The sequence below is a fragment of the Rhinatrema bivittatum genome, chromosome 13 (genome assembly GCF_901001135.1).
Source record: "Rhinatrema bivittatum chromosome 13, aRhiBiv1.1, whole genome shotgun sequence".
In the NCBI taxonomy this organism is placed as follows: domain Eukaryota; kingdom Metazoa; phylum Chordata; class Amphibia; order Gymnophiona; family Rhinatrematidae; genus Rhinatrema; species Rhinatrema bivittatum.
The window spans coordinates 16,391,978-16,405,268 of NC_042627.1; the positions used below are offsets into that span (position 1 = coordinate 16,391,978).

At 45.5% G+C, this 13,291-nt stretch overlaps 1 protein-coding gene across 3 annotated transcripts in view; it reads right to left on the reverse strand.

Annotated features, from left to right (window-relative positions):
* C13H15orf39 (chromosome 13 C15orf39 homolog) overlaps positions 1-13,291 on the reverse strand; it is a 44,385-nt gene that overhangs the window by 12,352 nt on the left and 18,742 nt on the right. For 2 of the 3 annotated variants that reach the window (XM_029574947.1, XM_029574949.1), the window contains exon 2: positions 1,786-5,307. In XM_029574947.1, the coding sequence (XP_029430807.1) occupies positions 1,786-5,281 (3,496 nt within the window). In that variant the 5' untranslated portion in view covers positions 5,282-5,307. Of the gene's footprint in view, positions 1-1,785; positions 5,308-7,969; positions 8,913-13,291 lie in introns of those variants that run through there. The other variant, XM_029574948.1, reaches the window with a different exon arrangement.

Here is a 13,291-nt window from a genome sequence, read left to right on the forward strand (position 1 = left end):
CGCACTTGCATGCACAGACTGTCCTGAAGAGGGCAGCCTAACGCGCAGGAAAAAGCGTGTGCGAAAATGCCACCGCGGCCTACCACGTGGCACACAGAGAAAAGCCTAACAGCAGGGCCTAGCTTATCCGGGCTGCCCAAGTCCCTTAACCTTCCTCAGGAGAGGGAACAAATGTCAGAACAGCGCACCAAGCACAGAGACCAGAGGAAGCGGAAGGCTTTATAAACAACCCTTCTACTGTGTTTTTTTTTTTTAAACCTTACCTGAGCTCAGCCTTTCCTGGCTGAGTACAGAGATGGTCTCTGGCTGTGGAGGGAGAGCATATATACCATCACCGCCGCACTCAGCTTCCTGCACTTGCTGCCTTTCAGCTGTTTTAAACAGCTAAGCCTGCGCCAGCTGAGAAAATCAGCCACCCGACCAAGGCACTCATCTGAGGGACCATGGAAATCACCTCAGGAATTCTCAACTGGGGGAGGGACCATTTGATATCACCACAGGACAGCAGAGCAAATTAAACCTCCTTTTATTTATCCTTCTAAAATTTGAAGCAATCCCCAATAGGGAGATGCACATCCACCATCTGCTGGAGATGGAGAATATTGGCAGGCTGATGTCATTGCAGGAGTATATATACTGTGATGTCAGCTTTTCTCCATCTCCATCTGCTGGGAGAGGTGCATAACCCACTGGATCTGAATTCATTTGTCTGGGCGCTACGAAAGAAAGTGTTCAAAATGTAGGTATTTTAAACCACAAATACAGCAGCTTTTGCAGTCCGGTTACTATAAAACTGCATTTATTTAGGCATGCAAAACACATATTAGACCCTAGCAATTTTTGTACCATCTTGCAAGCATACTTTTTAACTTCTATCAACTATTGTAACTTGCTGTATTTACGGGTGCCAAGCTCTTATATCAAAGACTTAACAGATTTTGCAGAATTCCACTGCCTGCCTGATTTCTGGCAGGCATCGGACTAAACACATAACGTCTATTTTGAAAGAGCTCCACTGGCTGCCTGTACAAAAGCATTTGAAATGTAAAGTCATGACGATTACATTTAAAAGTACTAAAGCTTAGGGGCCCTAGTTCTTTGAAATCTCTTCTCATCCCTTATACTCCCAGCATGGTCATTGTAGTCTGTTGGAAAAATGTGCTTTTGATGCCCACTGTTAAAACTGCCTGGCTGACCAGCACTAGAAACTGTGCATTCTTTGTTGGAGGCCTTAACTGGTGGAATTCTCTTTCAGAGAGTATAAGATAGATCAATGATTTAGTATTGTTGCAGAGACAACTTAAGACATTTTTATTTCAAAAGGTTTATGGGAATATCTAGGAAGAGATGTGTAGGTCAGTGATGAGGTGGCTCAGATTGTTATTTTATGTTGTTTTTATATCTACTTATTATTGTAACATGTTTTACTGTATTAGCACTATTGTACTTCGCTTAGCATGAATTTCTTATAGGCGAGTAACATTTTAATGAATACGTACATATAGTTATCAGTTGCTAGTTAGGAAAGACTCAAGACTCAGAATATTCAACAAGAGCACGGAAAGTTTAGATTCATGTGCAAAGTGGGTAAAGGGAAGAAAAAATAAATTAAACACAGTGCCAGCCTGCATTTTGACTAACATATATAAGATGAAAATGTGGAGAAAGGTTAAAAATAATGCTGTAATGATACTTTTATACTCGAGTGTTCTATGTATTGTATGCTGGTTTCCTTAAATAAAAGTTACCAAAAAAAAAAAAAAGTAACATTTTTGAATAACTTACCAAGTTGTTGTTCAACATAGTTATGCCAGAGAAGATCAAGGAGATCTGGATAGATGTCAGGAAGCTGTTTTAAAGCCAATAGCTTTAGCATTTTCGAGGGACAGTTCTTCAGTTCAGAATCTCTTAGCAGCTTCTCCTCGGAGAGGGTTGTGGGACGCAGCTCCACCCTGTGTTTCTGTAAGACCCGATCCACAAAGATTGCCGGAAGCTCTGGAAACAGCTTCTCCTTCACCAGGTGAATAGGGATGAATATGGCACCAGCGCGAACCACGTGCGGAAAGGGGCAGTTCCGAATGAACATGAAAGTCTCCAGCTGAGAAAGCAGCTTGCTGAAGAGCGCCGGGACCCCTTCAAAGTACATCCAGATCTCCCTGCTTTTGGAGGCCTTCAGAACGTTGGAGACTCTGGAGCCATTTTTGTGTTTGTTGGGGGATCTGGGCCTCTCCTTTGACTCCTCGTCGGGCTCGGTCTTGCTCAGCCACTCCTGGAGGAGCTCCAGAGAAGATTCGGACACGCAAGTGGAAATGGCCATGCAGAGAGAGAGGTGCAGGTCAGTGAAGTACTGACCAGAGGAGTTCTGGGCAGACTCGCAGCTGCTAGGCAAGGATACGCTAGCTTCTGCAAGGGTTGGGGAGGACTCGGGGGCACTGGGAGGCAAGGAATTGGAAAGTTCTGGCAGGATCATCTTAAAGGATGTGACCAACAAAGGCTGTGGGTTCGGATGCCTCAACACTTGGAGCTTCTGCTGTGCAGGGAGGGCGTTCTGACTGCAAGAGGTCTCACCAGCCTGGGAGGCAGGTTTTAGGATTTTATACTTTTTAAACATAAAGCTTGCCGAGCTGTGAAAAGTTCTATCAGAAGGGGGGTTATTTTCTGTTTCTGGGGTCAGAGTCTGAGGTGAATACCCTTTGTACATCTCCTGTGCTTTTAACGAATCGTATCTTTTTTCTACTTTGTAGTCCTGTACGTGCCCTTCACAAAAACGGGAAGTCACAGATGCTGTCCGATTCCAGGTGGCGCTGGCATTTTTCTTCAAACTGAGATCCAGTACTTCATTATTTCTTTGGAGTTTGCTACCATGAGCATCAGCAGATAGTTTCAAGTCATTAGCTTTCAGTCCCTCATGTGCGGGCTGAGAGTGCCGTGGAAGGTTTGGGGGCAAAGCTGCTGCCTCGCAGATATCACTGGGCCGGCCCTCATGGCTTTTTCTCGAGCCTCCTGCAGAAGAGTTCAACCTTACTTTTTCTCCAGCATTTGCTTTTATCGTATGGAGTTCTGTTCTGCAAGCGGGTTGCTCACTGGGCTTCTCTGGGTATCTCACACCGGGTGGAGGAAAGAGCGACTGCGGGGAAGGATCTCCGCCTCCTTTGTTCTCGTCGTCATGCTTCAAAGAGCCTGTGCTCGATTCTGCACCGCTGTCGTCTTTCGTGAAAGGGTGAACGGCTGAGCCTTCCAGGTACTCCCTGTAAGGTGCCAGGCTGAAGACGTTATTGATGACCGGCATGGGGGGCGAGGAGGGAGAAGAATTCTCAGTACTCCTGAGCTTTGCAGGCTTTTCTTTAGTGGACTGATGGACACAGGGGAGCATAGAAGGGGTTGCTTGAGTTTCCAGAGGGTTTAATCTGCAGTCTCCACGCCTTGGAGTTTGTTCTTTGCTATGCTGCGAAGTTGGGCTCGCCACAACGACTGGAGCCATGGAACTTGCTTCCTGTAGCATTTTCCTGGGCTTTAACTCCTCCATCGTTAAACTAGGCCTTCTCTCAAAATTGGAGGATTCCTGTCTGCCCACAGTAGGCTTCTCTCTCTCAAGAGGACACGATATGTAGCTTGCCTCGCCACTGAGCAAGCCGTCTGCGAGCTTTTCAGAGCAGTTTGCTGAAGTACCAGAAGCATATACTGGCTGGAAAGCACTGTGAGGGCCACTGATCTGCTGGCCTCTTGGGCATTCTTTGGCTGGTGGTGTTCCATAGGAAGAGGCAGAAATGTTGCTGTTGCCCGGCTGGACAAAATGGAGGTCAGTAGCGAGCACAGCATTATTATACGAAGCCACATCTGAGGAAGCAAAAGCAAAATTGGGGTTTGGCTGTAGAAAATCTTGCTTGAACCCAAAGTTATGCTGGATTTCAGAGTTTCCGTGCGTAACCCCAGGCTTCACATTGCAAAATTCCACAGGCAAGTGCACAGGGGCTTCATTTGACGTCGGAACCGTAGATCTATATGGATAATGCTCTAGACTGTTGGGGTAATGGCTCTTAGGGATTTGTTGATTAAAATAAGAGCCAGGGAGTGGCTTTGACTCACTAGTACCTGAACTGAAGGCTTTATAGCTGCTTGTAGGCTGTAGGGACAACATTGAGCCATCCTGTTTGCCAGCAAGAGGGTCCCCTGGGTGGTATAATAATGTCTGCCCATGGGATGTCATTGGATAGTGAGGTGGAGATCGGTCATGGAAGACTGGCACTTGGGAATGTGCCAGAGCATTGCTGGTGGCAGAGTGTAAACTAGTCCAAGATTTTGGAGTTGGACTACTGTGATGCATTTCTGGAACTCTTTTCTGGTTCTCATACATAGCTGGATACTTTGTTTCTGGAAAAGAAGAACTATGAGATGTTCTGGGGTTTTCAAATGCTGGCTGGAAAGTTATATAATCCACACCTGGCCTCCCAGTGTCCTTACCATAGACCCCAAAGCCTTGCTGCAATGATGGAAAGCTGGATTCCAGCTGTTGAGGTTTCTTTTGCATGGCCGAGAGGACTCCATAGTGATGGTCACTTGGATGGATCAAATGCCCCGGTGCAGCTGGGGTTATTTGAGTCCATTCCCTGTCCACTTGCTGCTTCTGTTTATTTTCCCTCTGAGATCCTAAGGACAGGGGAGTCCCTGAATTATAGCCAGAGTCTACATAGCAAACAGGGTTTCTGTAAACTGGTTTAGGCACAGCTAGAGGAGCACAACCAGCAGGTGCTGGTGATACTGTTGAGTTCACAGCTACAGGCTTTTGTAGTGAAAAAGCATGCGCCTGGGCTTGCCGCAACTGATCCTGCTGACCCATGAAGTTTGCCCATTTCTCCCGTCTAATCAGCAGATCCCGGACAATTTCTTCTTTTCCTTTTTCAGCCCCAGTAGGCTGCAAACCTGCTTTTAAACTCTGAGCTTCTGGTCTATAGCACAGGCCTTTCAAAGCTCCCTCAGTTCTCAGACGCTGATTCAAGGCATTGCCTGCATACTGTAAATAAGCTGCAGCTGGGCTCCAGGGATGTGGAAGCTCAGATCCTTCAGAGGTTTGCAGGGCATAAGTTACATAGGCACCCTTGTATCCAAGCAGGTTCTCTGGGCCGTAACCAGGAAGAGAGTTTGGCTTGCACAGGCCTGTGGTGATGGCATGGTCGGACTCAATCTCCAGTCGAGGTAGCTTATTGTACATCACAGGATCCAGGGAATTCAGCTGTCGTTTCCCAGCCATTATGAATTCTCCTTCACTCCCGACCGCGGACATGCACCAAATGTGACGATCTGGGTTTCCTGAAAGAGGACACAGAACTTATTTAAGCAGTGAGTCAGGACAAATGTAAACCAAACTCTGGATAAATTCCCACAACTCCCCAAATCCAAGCAAGATGCAGGTTAGAGATTTAATGCAGCTCTGCCTTAATCCTTTTGCAGCCTTCGTGGTTTTATTGCTATCTTTGGTTTTGATATTAGGTTTACTTTCTTATTGGTGCAAATGTTGTCTTGTTTTTTTCCTTATATGATTTTTGTAATAAAAAATTTGTACTTGGCTCACTTTTCAGCTGTCCATGCTGTGTTTGCATGATATCAGTGTGAGGCCTGTAAGGGCTGCTGATGAAGATCAGCACCCAGCTTTCTTAGTTATTCCCTTCATGGAGGTTCTTTCAAAACCTTTAAATGCCTACATCTCATAAGAAATACAACAGAATTTAACATGAAAAAGGGTAAGTCATTTAATTTGCTTTTCTATTAACTACATTATTTTAAAGAATGCTACAAGCACTGCTGTTTTAAAAGTATGGATCCATGTTAGAAAGATGAAATTATTTTGCTTCATCCAGGTCAGATCCAGTTCCCAGGTTACAAATCCCTTTTAGTATGTTCAGCTACTGTTTATGTCTTAGGCTGATTCCTTAGCGACCTGACATCTTTTCATCTAACCATAACAGCTCCTGACTGCATCAGCTTTGCATTTTGTCACAGTCTCACTGGCAGCTCCCTTTAAGGATATGCACCTAACATTAGGAGGGCCTGACCTACACTACAACTGCAGATCGGGAGACATAGTGCAGCAAGGCTAAGCACGTATCAATGACAAGAACGGTCAGAGTCATGAATTATGTGCCCTATTTCTCCAGTGCATACAAAAAAAAAGTAAATCTGCAGTTTAAAAGAAAGAAATATAGAAGTCATTTTTCCTTAAAAAGAAAAAAAGTCTTAAAACATGTCTCATTTGTATTGAAAATACAGCACATAAAACATTCTTATGCTATTTAAAAAACCTAGCCTAAAAAAAAAAAAAAAGTAAAGACTTAAGCTCTCATCAAATAATTAACACACTTTGTCTTCTACAAGTACAACTATGTGACTCCAGATGTGATTCAGCATATTACGACTGATAGTGAAAATATTCTGGAAACCTGAAAGCCAAATCTCTCTAATTTGTAGTCAGTTTAAGAATATTTCAATACTCGGCAACTGAGCTGAACTGTGTCATGGCTGTTAATACAATGTGAGTGGAATCCAGCAGATGGCACATGAAGGCTGGATCATGCCCATAACTGAACTTGGTTCCACATATTAAGTGCATTCATGCATATATAATTAACTAAGTCTCATAAATGAAGGGGGCAGAGCAAAAAGAGAAAGGGATGTGTTAATTCAAGATTAACTGGAAACAATTTGGAAGTCCCATGTGCAACAAAAGAAAGTTTGACAGCTACTCAAACAGAAGATCAGATTGGCAGAGTAGCATTCAGCAAGGCCACAGGGAGCTGAAACTCAGTGCTTCTGGACCTAGTTCTTGGGACACACCAAGCCAATCTGATTTTCAGGATATCCACAATGAATATGCATGGCATAGACTGAAGGCAGTGCATGCAGGTCTCTCTTTTGCATATTCATTATGGATATCCTAAAAATATGCTGACTGAGTTGAAAACCATTGGTTTAGATTATTACAAAGCCTGATGGTAAAACATGGGGGGGGGGGGGGGGGGGGGGGGGGGGGAAAGCAGGCAGGGGACTGGATGTTAGAATAAATATGGGAAAATTGCATGCTCATTTACCCAGGATAGTAGAAAACAAAGACCCAGATAAAGAACAATATCCCACAAGCAATCAAGTTTCCATGGCTGGCAGGAAGAGCCACGGACCATTTGATCCACTGAGTATTCCCATTTGTGCCAACATAATATGCTGCCACATATCCTACTCCTTCCCTCCCGACACTAAAATCCCTTTGTGTCTATCCCGAGCTTCTGTGAATTCTATCGCCTCCACTGGAATTCTGTTCCAGGTATTCACCACTCTCATCTCCAAAACCATTTCCTAGCATTTCCTGAGTCTCCCTCCCTTCAGCTTACATCCCCCTTGTGATCCTGCCAGGTACTTGTGACCTGGCTTGGCAGTATTAGAAACAGGATATTGGGCTTGATGGACCTTAGCCTGACTCGGTGTGGCAAGTCTTATGTTGTTCTCACTAGGGAACTGAAGGGAGTGAGGCTCAAAAGGAATATGAGAATAGCTCTACAATCAATAAAATGTATAAATACTTCTCCCCCCACCCCACAAAAACACACTTATTTGTGACATGGCCATTTTAATTTAAACCCGTACTAGGGCAAACTGAAAAATGTGAAAGTACTTTTTTCATCCAGCAACAGCCAAAGGGCAAGCTGAAAGTGTTAATTTTGAGATGAGCCATTGCAATTCAGATGGAACATTTTTGCCTATTCGTACTCCAGTTTGACATCTGAAGTAATAAAACTAGCATTTTGTTTGCATGGAAAACGGGACCCCCAAGATTCACTGGTTTAAAATAAACGTTATGGTTTTTTTTTCATAATTCACTTTACATTTTAACGATGAATTTTTACATTCTGGGCTGAATGTTACATGCACAGCAAACCCTTATAACCAAACTATGGGCTTACATACATCATCTCACGCTTACCATCAATCTTATTTAAGAAATCAAAATCACAGGAAAGTTCAAGGTAACCGTTTGTAACTCAGGTTTCCATATTGCTTCCTGCTGTTCTGCCAGTCAGTACCTGAAGCAGCACTCGTTAGCTGGATTCCTCAGATGAAGAAGTTACCTCTTTCCAGCTATTTGCTACCTATTTTCGTTTCAGTCACGGTTTCCTCCTTTTTTTTTGTGTGTGCATAATATTTATTTATAAAACGTCCTCTCTTTAATCACAGCCGCTCTCCTTCTAACTCCTTTCCCGCGTCAGGCTCGGCTCGCACTGTCCGCGTGATCCAGGTGAAGCGCGGCACAGCGGGGGGGGGGGCACGTGTTCGCGCGCGCAGAAAGCACGCGGCGCCCGATTGGGGAGCCTCGCATAGGTGCCCGGCAGGCGCTCGAGCTTCCCCGACATCGAGCAAACGCCTTCACGGCTTCCAAGCAGGGGGAGGGGGGGGAAGTTTGTGCTGCGTTTAGCGCCGCTCGGAAAAGTTGGCTCCCGGAGCCGGCGAAACGTGGCGCGAGCCCTCCGCTGGGTTCCTTTCCACAAAAAAAACCCCCATAAAGTGAAAAGGGAGAAAGGACCGCGATCCCGGGCGGCCAAGCAGGGGCAGCGCGCGCGCCGGTATCTCATCTGAAAAGCCCGCTGGCTCGATCGCCCGATCCTCCTCTTACCCTGCCCCGAGCACGTGCCGCCCGGTGTCCCGTCGCCCCGAGAACTATGGCTGCAGACCGCGAACCGGAGCATAAAGTATTCCCGAGCAAAGCAGGGACGTTTCCTACCCTGCCCGATCTATTTCTCCTCCTCCTCCCTTTACGCGAGCCCGGGAAAAACTGTAGCCGGCTCCCACCTAGAGGAGGAGAAGCGAGCCGTTAACGGTCCGGTGCCGCGCGGCTCCTTCCTTTTCTGGGGCCCTCTCCGGGAATGCTTCCCAGGCAGGCGCAGCGCCCCCTGCTGGAGACGGAGCGTTTTACAGCGAGCACCCGCCCCCGCCTCATAACTTTATTTTCTAAAGGTGTAAAAGACCTTCAGCATCCCCCCTTTCTTATTATCTCTTACCGGACAGCGAGGGTCACTTAAAAAAAAGGGGGGGTTCTTCTTGCATCTCCGTTTTTTTTTTACTCGTCTTGGATAAGTTTTTGTTCACTTAATCCGGGGGGCGTTCCACCACTGAGTATGTAAAATTTACATTCAAATTAAACCCTCCCCGCAAAAAACAGCCCTTTTCCTAAAGCCTCCCCCTCCCCCCACCCCCAATCGCTCCAAAGGTAGAAGGAAAAAGAATACAGGAAGAAGAAACATGAAGGTTTCTCTTCACTCCTACTATAGAAAGTGCATAGTGGGGGTAATTTTCAAAGGTGTTACGCGCATAAATGTAACTACTATTGTAGCAATTTTCAAAAGCCATTTACTCACGTAAAGTGCACTGATGCGAATAAATCCTATGGACGATTCAATGGCATATATTGTAGCAATTTTCAAAAGCCCACTTACTCGAGTAAAGTGCATTTACATGTGTAAAACCCAGATTTACGCATGTAAATGCTTTTTAAAATCAGACCCAGTGTGAGAAATGACCCTGGGTGTTGCTCTTTCAGTAATCAAGTGAGAGATTACAAATAGAATCTTAATGGTTCTATTCATGCTGCTCATCTCTTGTGTAGCTGCTACCGTAAAACACTTGACAGCTTGAACCTTCACTTTCCCTTCTTCTTTTTGCCTCTATTATCAAACCACAAACTGCATCTGCTACAGAAAATTTAATCTCTCCCCATTACCCCCTCCCTCCCCCCCAGTTTTTGCACAAGCTTTTTACAAAATACAGATAAACAAAGAAAACCACAGTCTAGAAACGGCAAGAAGACACTCCTTCCAAAAGTGGCAAGAACAGGGGAACAAAGAAAAAAGGAAAAAAGAGCAAGGGGCTTACCACAGGGGCAGGAATAGGAACTAAAAGGGGGGAGTGAAACAGGGGCTAAAGGTATATAATGTACTGCAGAGTGGGGTAAAGGTGTGCCTACTCCAGTACGGCACCCGTGCTTGCAAGCTCGGGAAAATAAACTTCTAAGATGATTCACAAAAATGTGTGTTCACTTACTAATTATTCCCAGAAAGGAATTTGCTTGTTTCTATCAATGGTACTGGTATAAGGCTGGGTCAATGTGTGCCAGAGAGGAAGAGAATATTCTAGTTTTCAGCATTCTGAATTTGGGAGGCCAGTGTCTAGATTCTTCCAGTAGGTGGCCCTGATAAGAAAAGTTTCAGGCCTGAACTTTGGCTTGGGCGAGAATGGAAGAAAGTTCCAGTTCTCCCAGTAGACACTGGAAGACACAGAAATGCTCTGCCTATCTTGAAGGAGGGCATCTGTGCTTCCAAAGATATGAAATATTAAATTTATATTTGTTGTAACTAAATTCTGAGTCATATCTTTGTTTGAAAAAGTGCTGACAAGCATCTTATTGAAGTCTAATATTTAGACAAAATCCAGTCTGGCAGTCCCAGTGCTGCCTTGGATCAGAAAGGTCTCCTGGTTGGAGAACATTACCCTGGTGTAGCAGGAAGTGATCCTATCACAAGGACCTGTTCTCCAGGTGATGCATCCTTTCACACTGAGGACAAGTCTCCCAGGGCTACCGCCCAGGAGGGAAGGGTTAGGTTAGCTATCATAGTTGGTGATTTGATTATTAGAAATGTAGATAGCTGGGTGGCTGATGGATATGAGGACTGCCTGGTATCGATTTAAAATTTCTAAGGGAGCAGGAACATAAAGGTAACAAAGTACTTTTAGTCTATGGCATGTGGCTGCCAGAGCTGCTCCATTGTTGGTAACTCCAACCCTCTTTGATTCTTCAAGACCAATACTTAATCCAGCCCCCCTGCTCATTTTCCAAGTTTTATTTCCAAATTTTATAATAATCCCCACAGCCACCAAAATTTGTGTGTCCATCTGGCCTCCCCATGACTGTTGATGTTTGGGTTTTAACAGTGGTACTTATATGCAGGTATCCCCACCTTCTTAAAAGGCTGATGCATAAGAACATAAGAATTGCCATGCTGGGGTTAGATCAAGGTCCATTGAGCCTGGCATCCTGTCTCAGACAGTGGCCAATCCAGGTCGCAAGTACCTGGCAGAACCCATAAAGTCCATCTAATTTCTGTTACTCACTCCCAGGGACAGCAATAGCTTTCTTTAGTCTATTTGGCTAATAATGTATTATGAACTTTTTCTTCAGGAACTTGTCCAAACCTCTCTTAAATCCAGCTGTGACCGTTACCTTGATCACATCCTTTGGCAACAGATGTCACAGCTTGTTAGGACTGTTGCCCTGATCTATTCAGGTTATCCCAATGCTTTATTGGAAGCTTAATGCAGCGATATCACTGCTGTTTAGGTTTGCTTCCTCTGCCTTCTTCTCCTTCCCACCCACCAGAGGGAGATGCCAGAGGGTAAGCTACCACCAAGGATGGAGAAGTCAGAAAGGAGAAAAGCCATCTACCTTATTGCTGCCAACTAGAGAGCTGGGCTGGTGGCAAGTGCTATACACTGCCATGTGAAAGAGCTGGCTTTGATTCCTAGGCCTTGTACTGCGCCCTGGACTGGCCGGGATGCTGTGGAGACAGTGCTCATAGCGCCTGGAGGAGAAGGGCTCAGGGTTTGCTCAATGGTAATAGTTACAGGCAAATTTGAAAAGCCCTACGCATGCCAAAGCCAGGAGACAACGCAAGTATCTGGGGCTGGCGCACATCATGTAGATTTTTAAGAAGTGCCCAAGTATGCACGTGTCTCCTGGTATGTGCACAAATGGAAAAGGCAAGAAAAGGGGGCAGGGCGTGGGCAGGATATGGGTGGGCCAGGCACGTAACATGAAATGTGTGCGTAAATATTTACTTCCACAAGCCTGCCGGGGTCTCCTACCGCATAACTGTTTTTGCTATGGATGGCGAGTAAGTAATGAAACAAAAAAAAAAAAAAAGGCTAGTTTAGCGGGGTTTTAAGGGTTGGGGGTAAAAGGGAGGCTTATTAACTAGGGTGGTTAGGAAGTCCTATTCTTTACCTGGGCGAACTGGGAACAGACTGGGGAAACTGGTAATTGTGTCTGCGCTCTTGTCTAATACAATCCCCCCACTTTCGCGGTAGTGCCAGCATTGGTGCGCATCCGTATAAAATTGCGCACACATGGACAGCTGATTTTACGTCGTAGGTTCATATATGCGCATGTGTTATAAAATGGCCGCATCTCTGGACACGAGCTGACAGACGTGCACACGTGGACGCCCGCTCGGATGTTTGAAAGTTACCGTCTCAGGTTCACGTTAGCTGGGTTTTTAGAGGGGACTGAGATTTGTGGACCCTGGCCAGGGACTGTTTCTGCAGTGGCTAGGCCGAGTTAGGAGCGAGTAGAAAATAAGGGGAAAAAAGCGCCTAAAGTAGTTGTGAATAGTGGTTCCTGGCACCACAGCCCAAAAGAGGCCACTTCTGACCTGAAGTGAAAACCAAAAGGAGCAGGAGACACAAAAAGCAAGAAAGGAGAAAAGTCATCCTCCTCGCTGCTGTCTAAAGAAAGAACCAGAACAGTTTTCTGTCTACATGTTGTATCTATTTCCGTGGGTAAGATTAGTTCATTACAATGACTGAAATAAGTTATTAATTTTTACAATTCAAAATGTGTGCAGGGAGGGTGTGGGCCCCAGCAGCCCATATAAAGGGATGGGGAAAAGGAGTTTGCTGTGGTTATAGGTTGAGAACCGCTGCTTCAGACCGAGAGAACTGCACAGCTTAAAAGTGGGCTTTTTCAATTTTTATTTCAATGCACCACCCAAAGCTTAAAAGCCCATGGCGCTGAGATTTAGCTGCAGCCCGGAGAAGCTGGCTTCAGAGGCGCGAGGTTTGGAAAGCTCTTGTTCTCTCAGGGATTTTGGGCTGTCCTGCCGAAAAACGTAGCAAGGGGTGCGGGGCAGAGACTCTCTCCCATCAAGTTACATCTTCTGTGCCCCATAGGATGGGGCCTGGCCCTCAGCAGTGCACTCGGGTCTCTTTCCTGGGAAGCACATCCTCTCCCTAGGAAGGGGTATTGTGGGAACTCGATTTAGCTAATTAGGCAAGGAGAGGGGAAGAGTCCTTTCATTTCATTGTGTGAGTCATTTTAATGCACATAACCTCCTGGACCACCATCCTGCCTTCCTTACAGGACCTGCTTGTAGACGAGTTCTGGCGCATTGCAAGAGGTATGAGAAGGATGCCTGCCTTTTATTTTGTAGCTCTCCGCTGCAGTGTCTGTAGCATTGAGATTAAACTTTTATTTATTTAA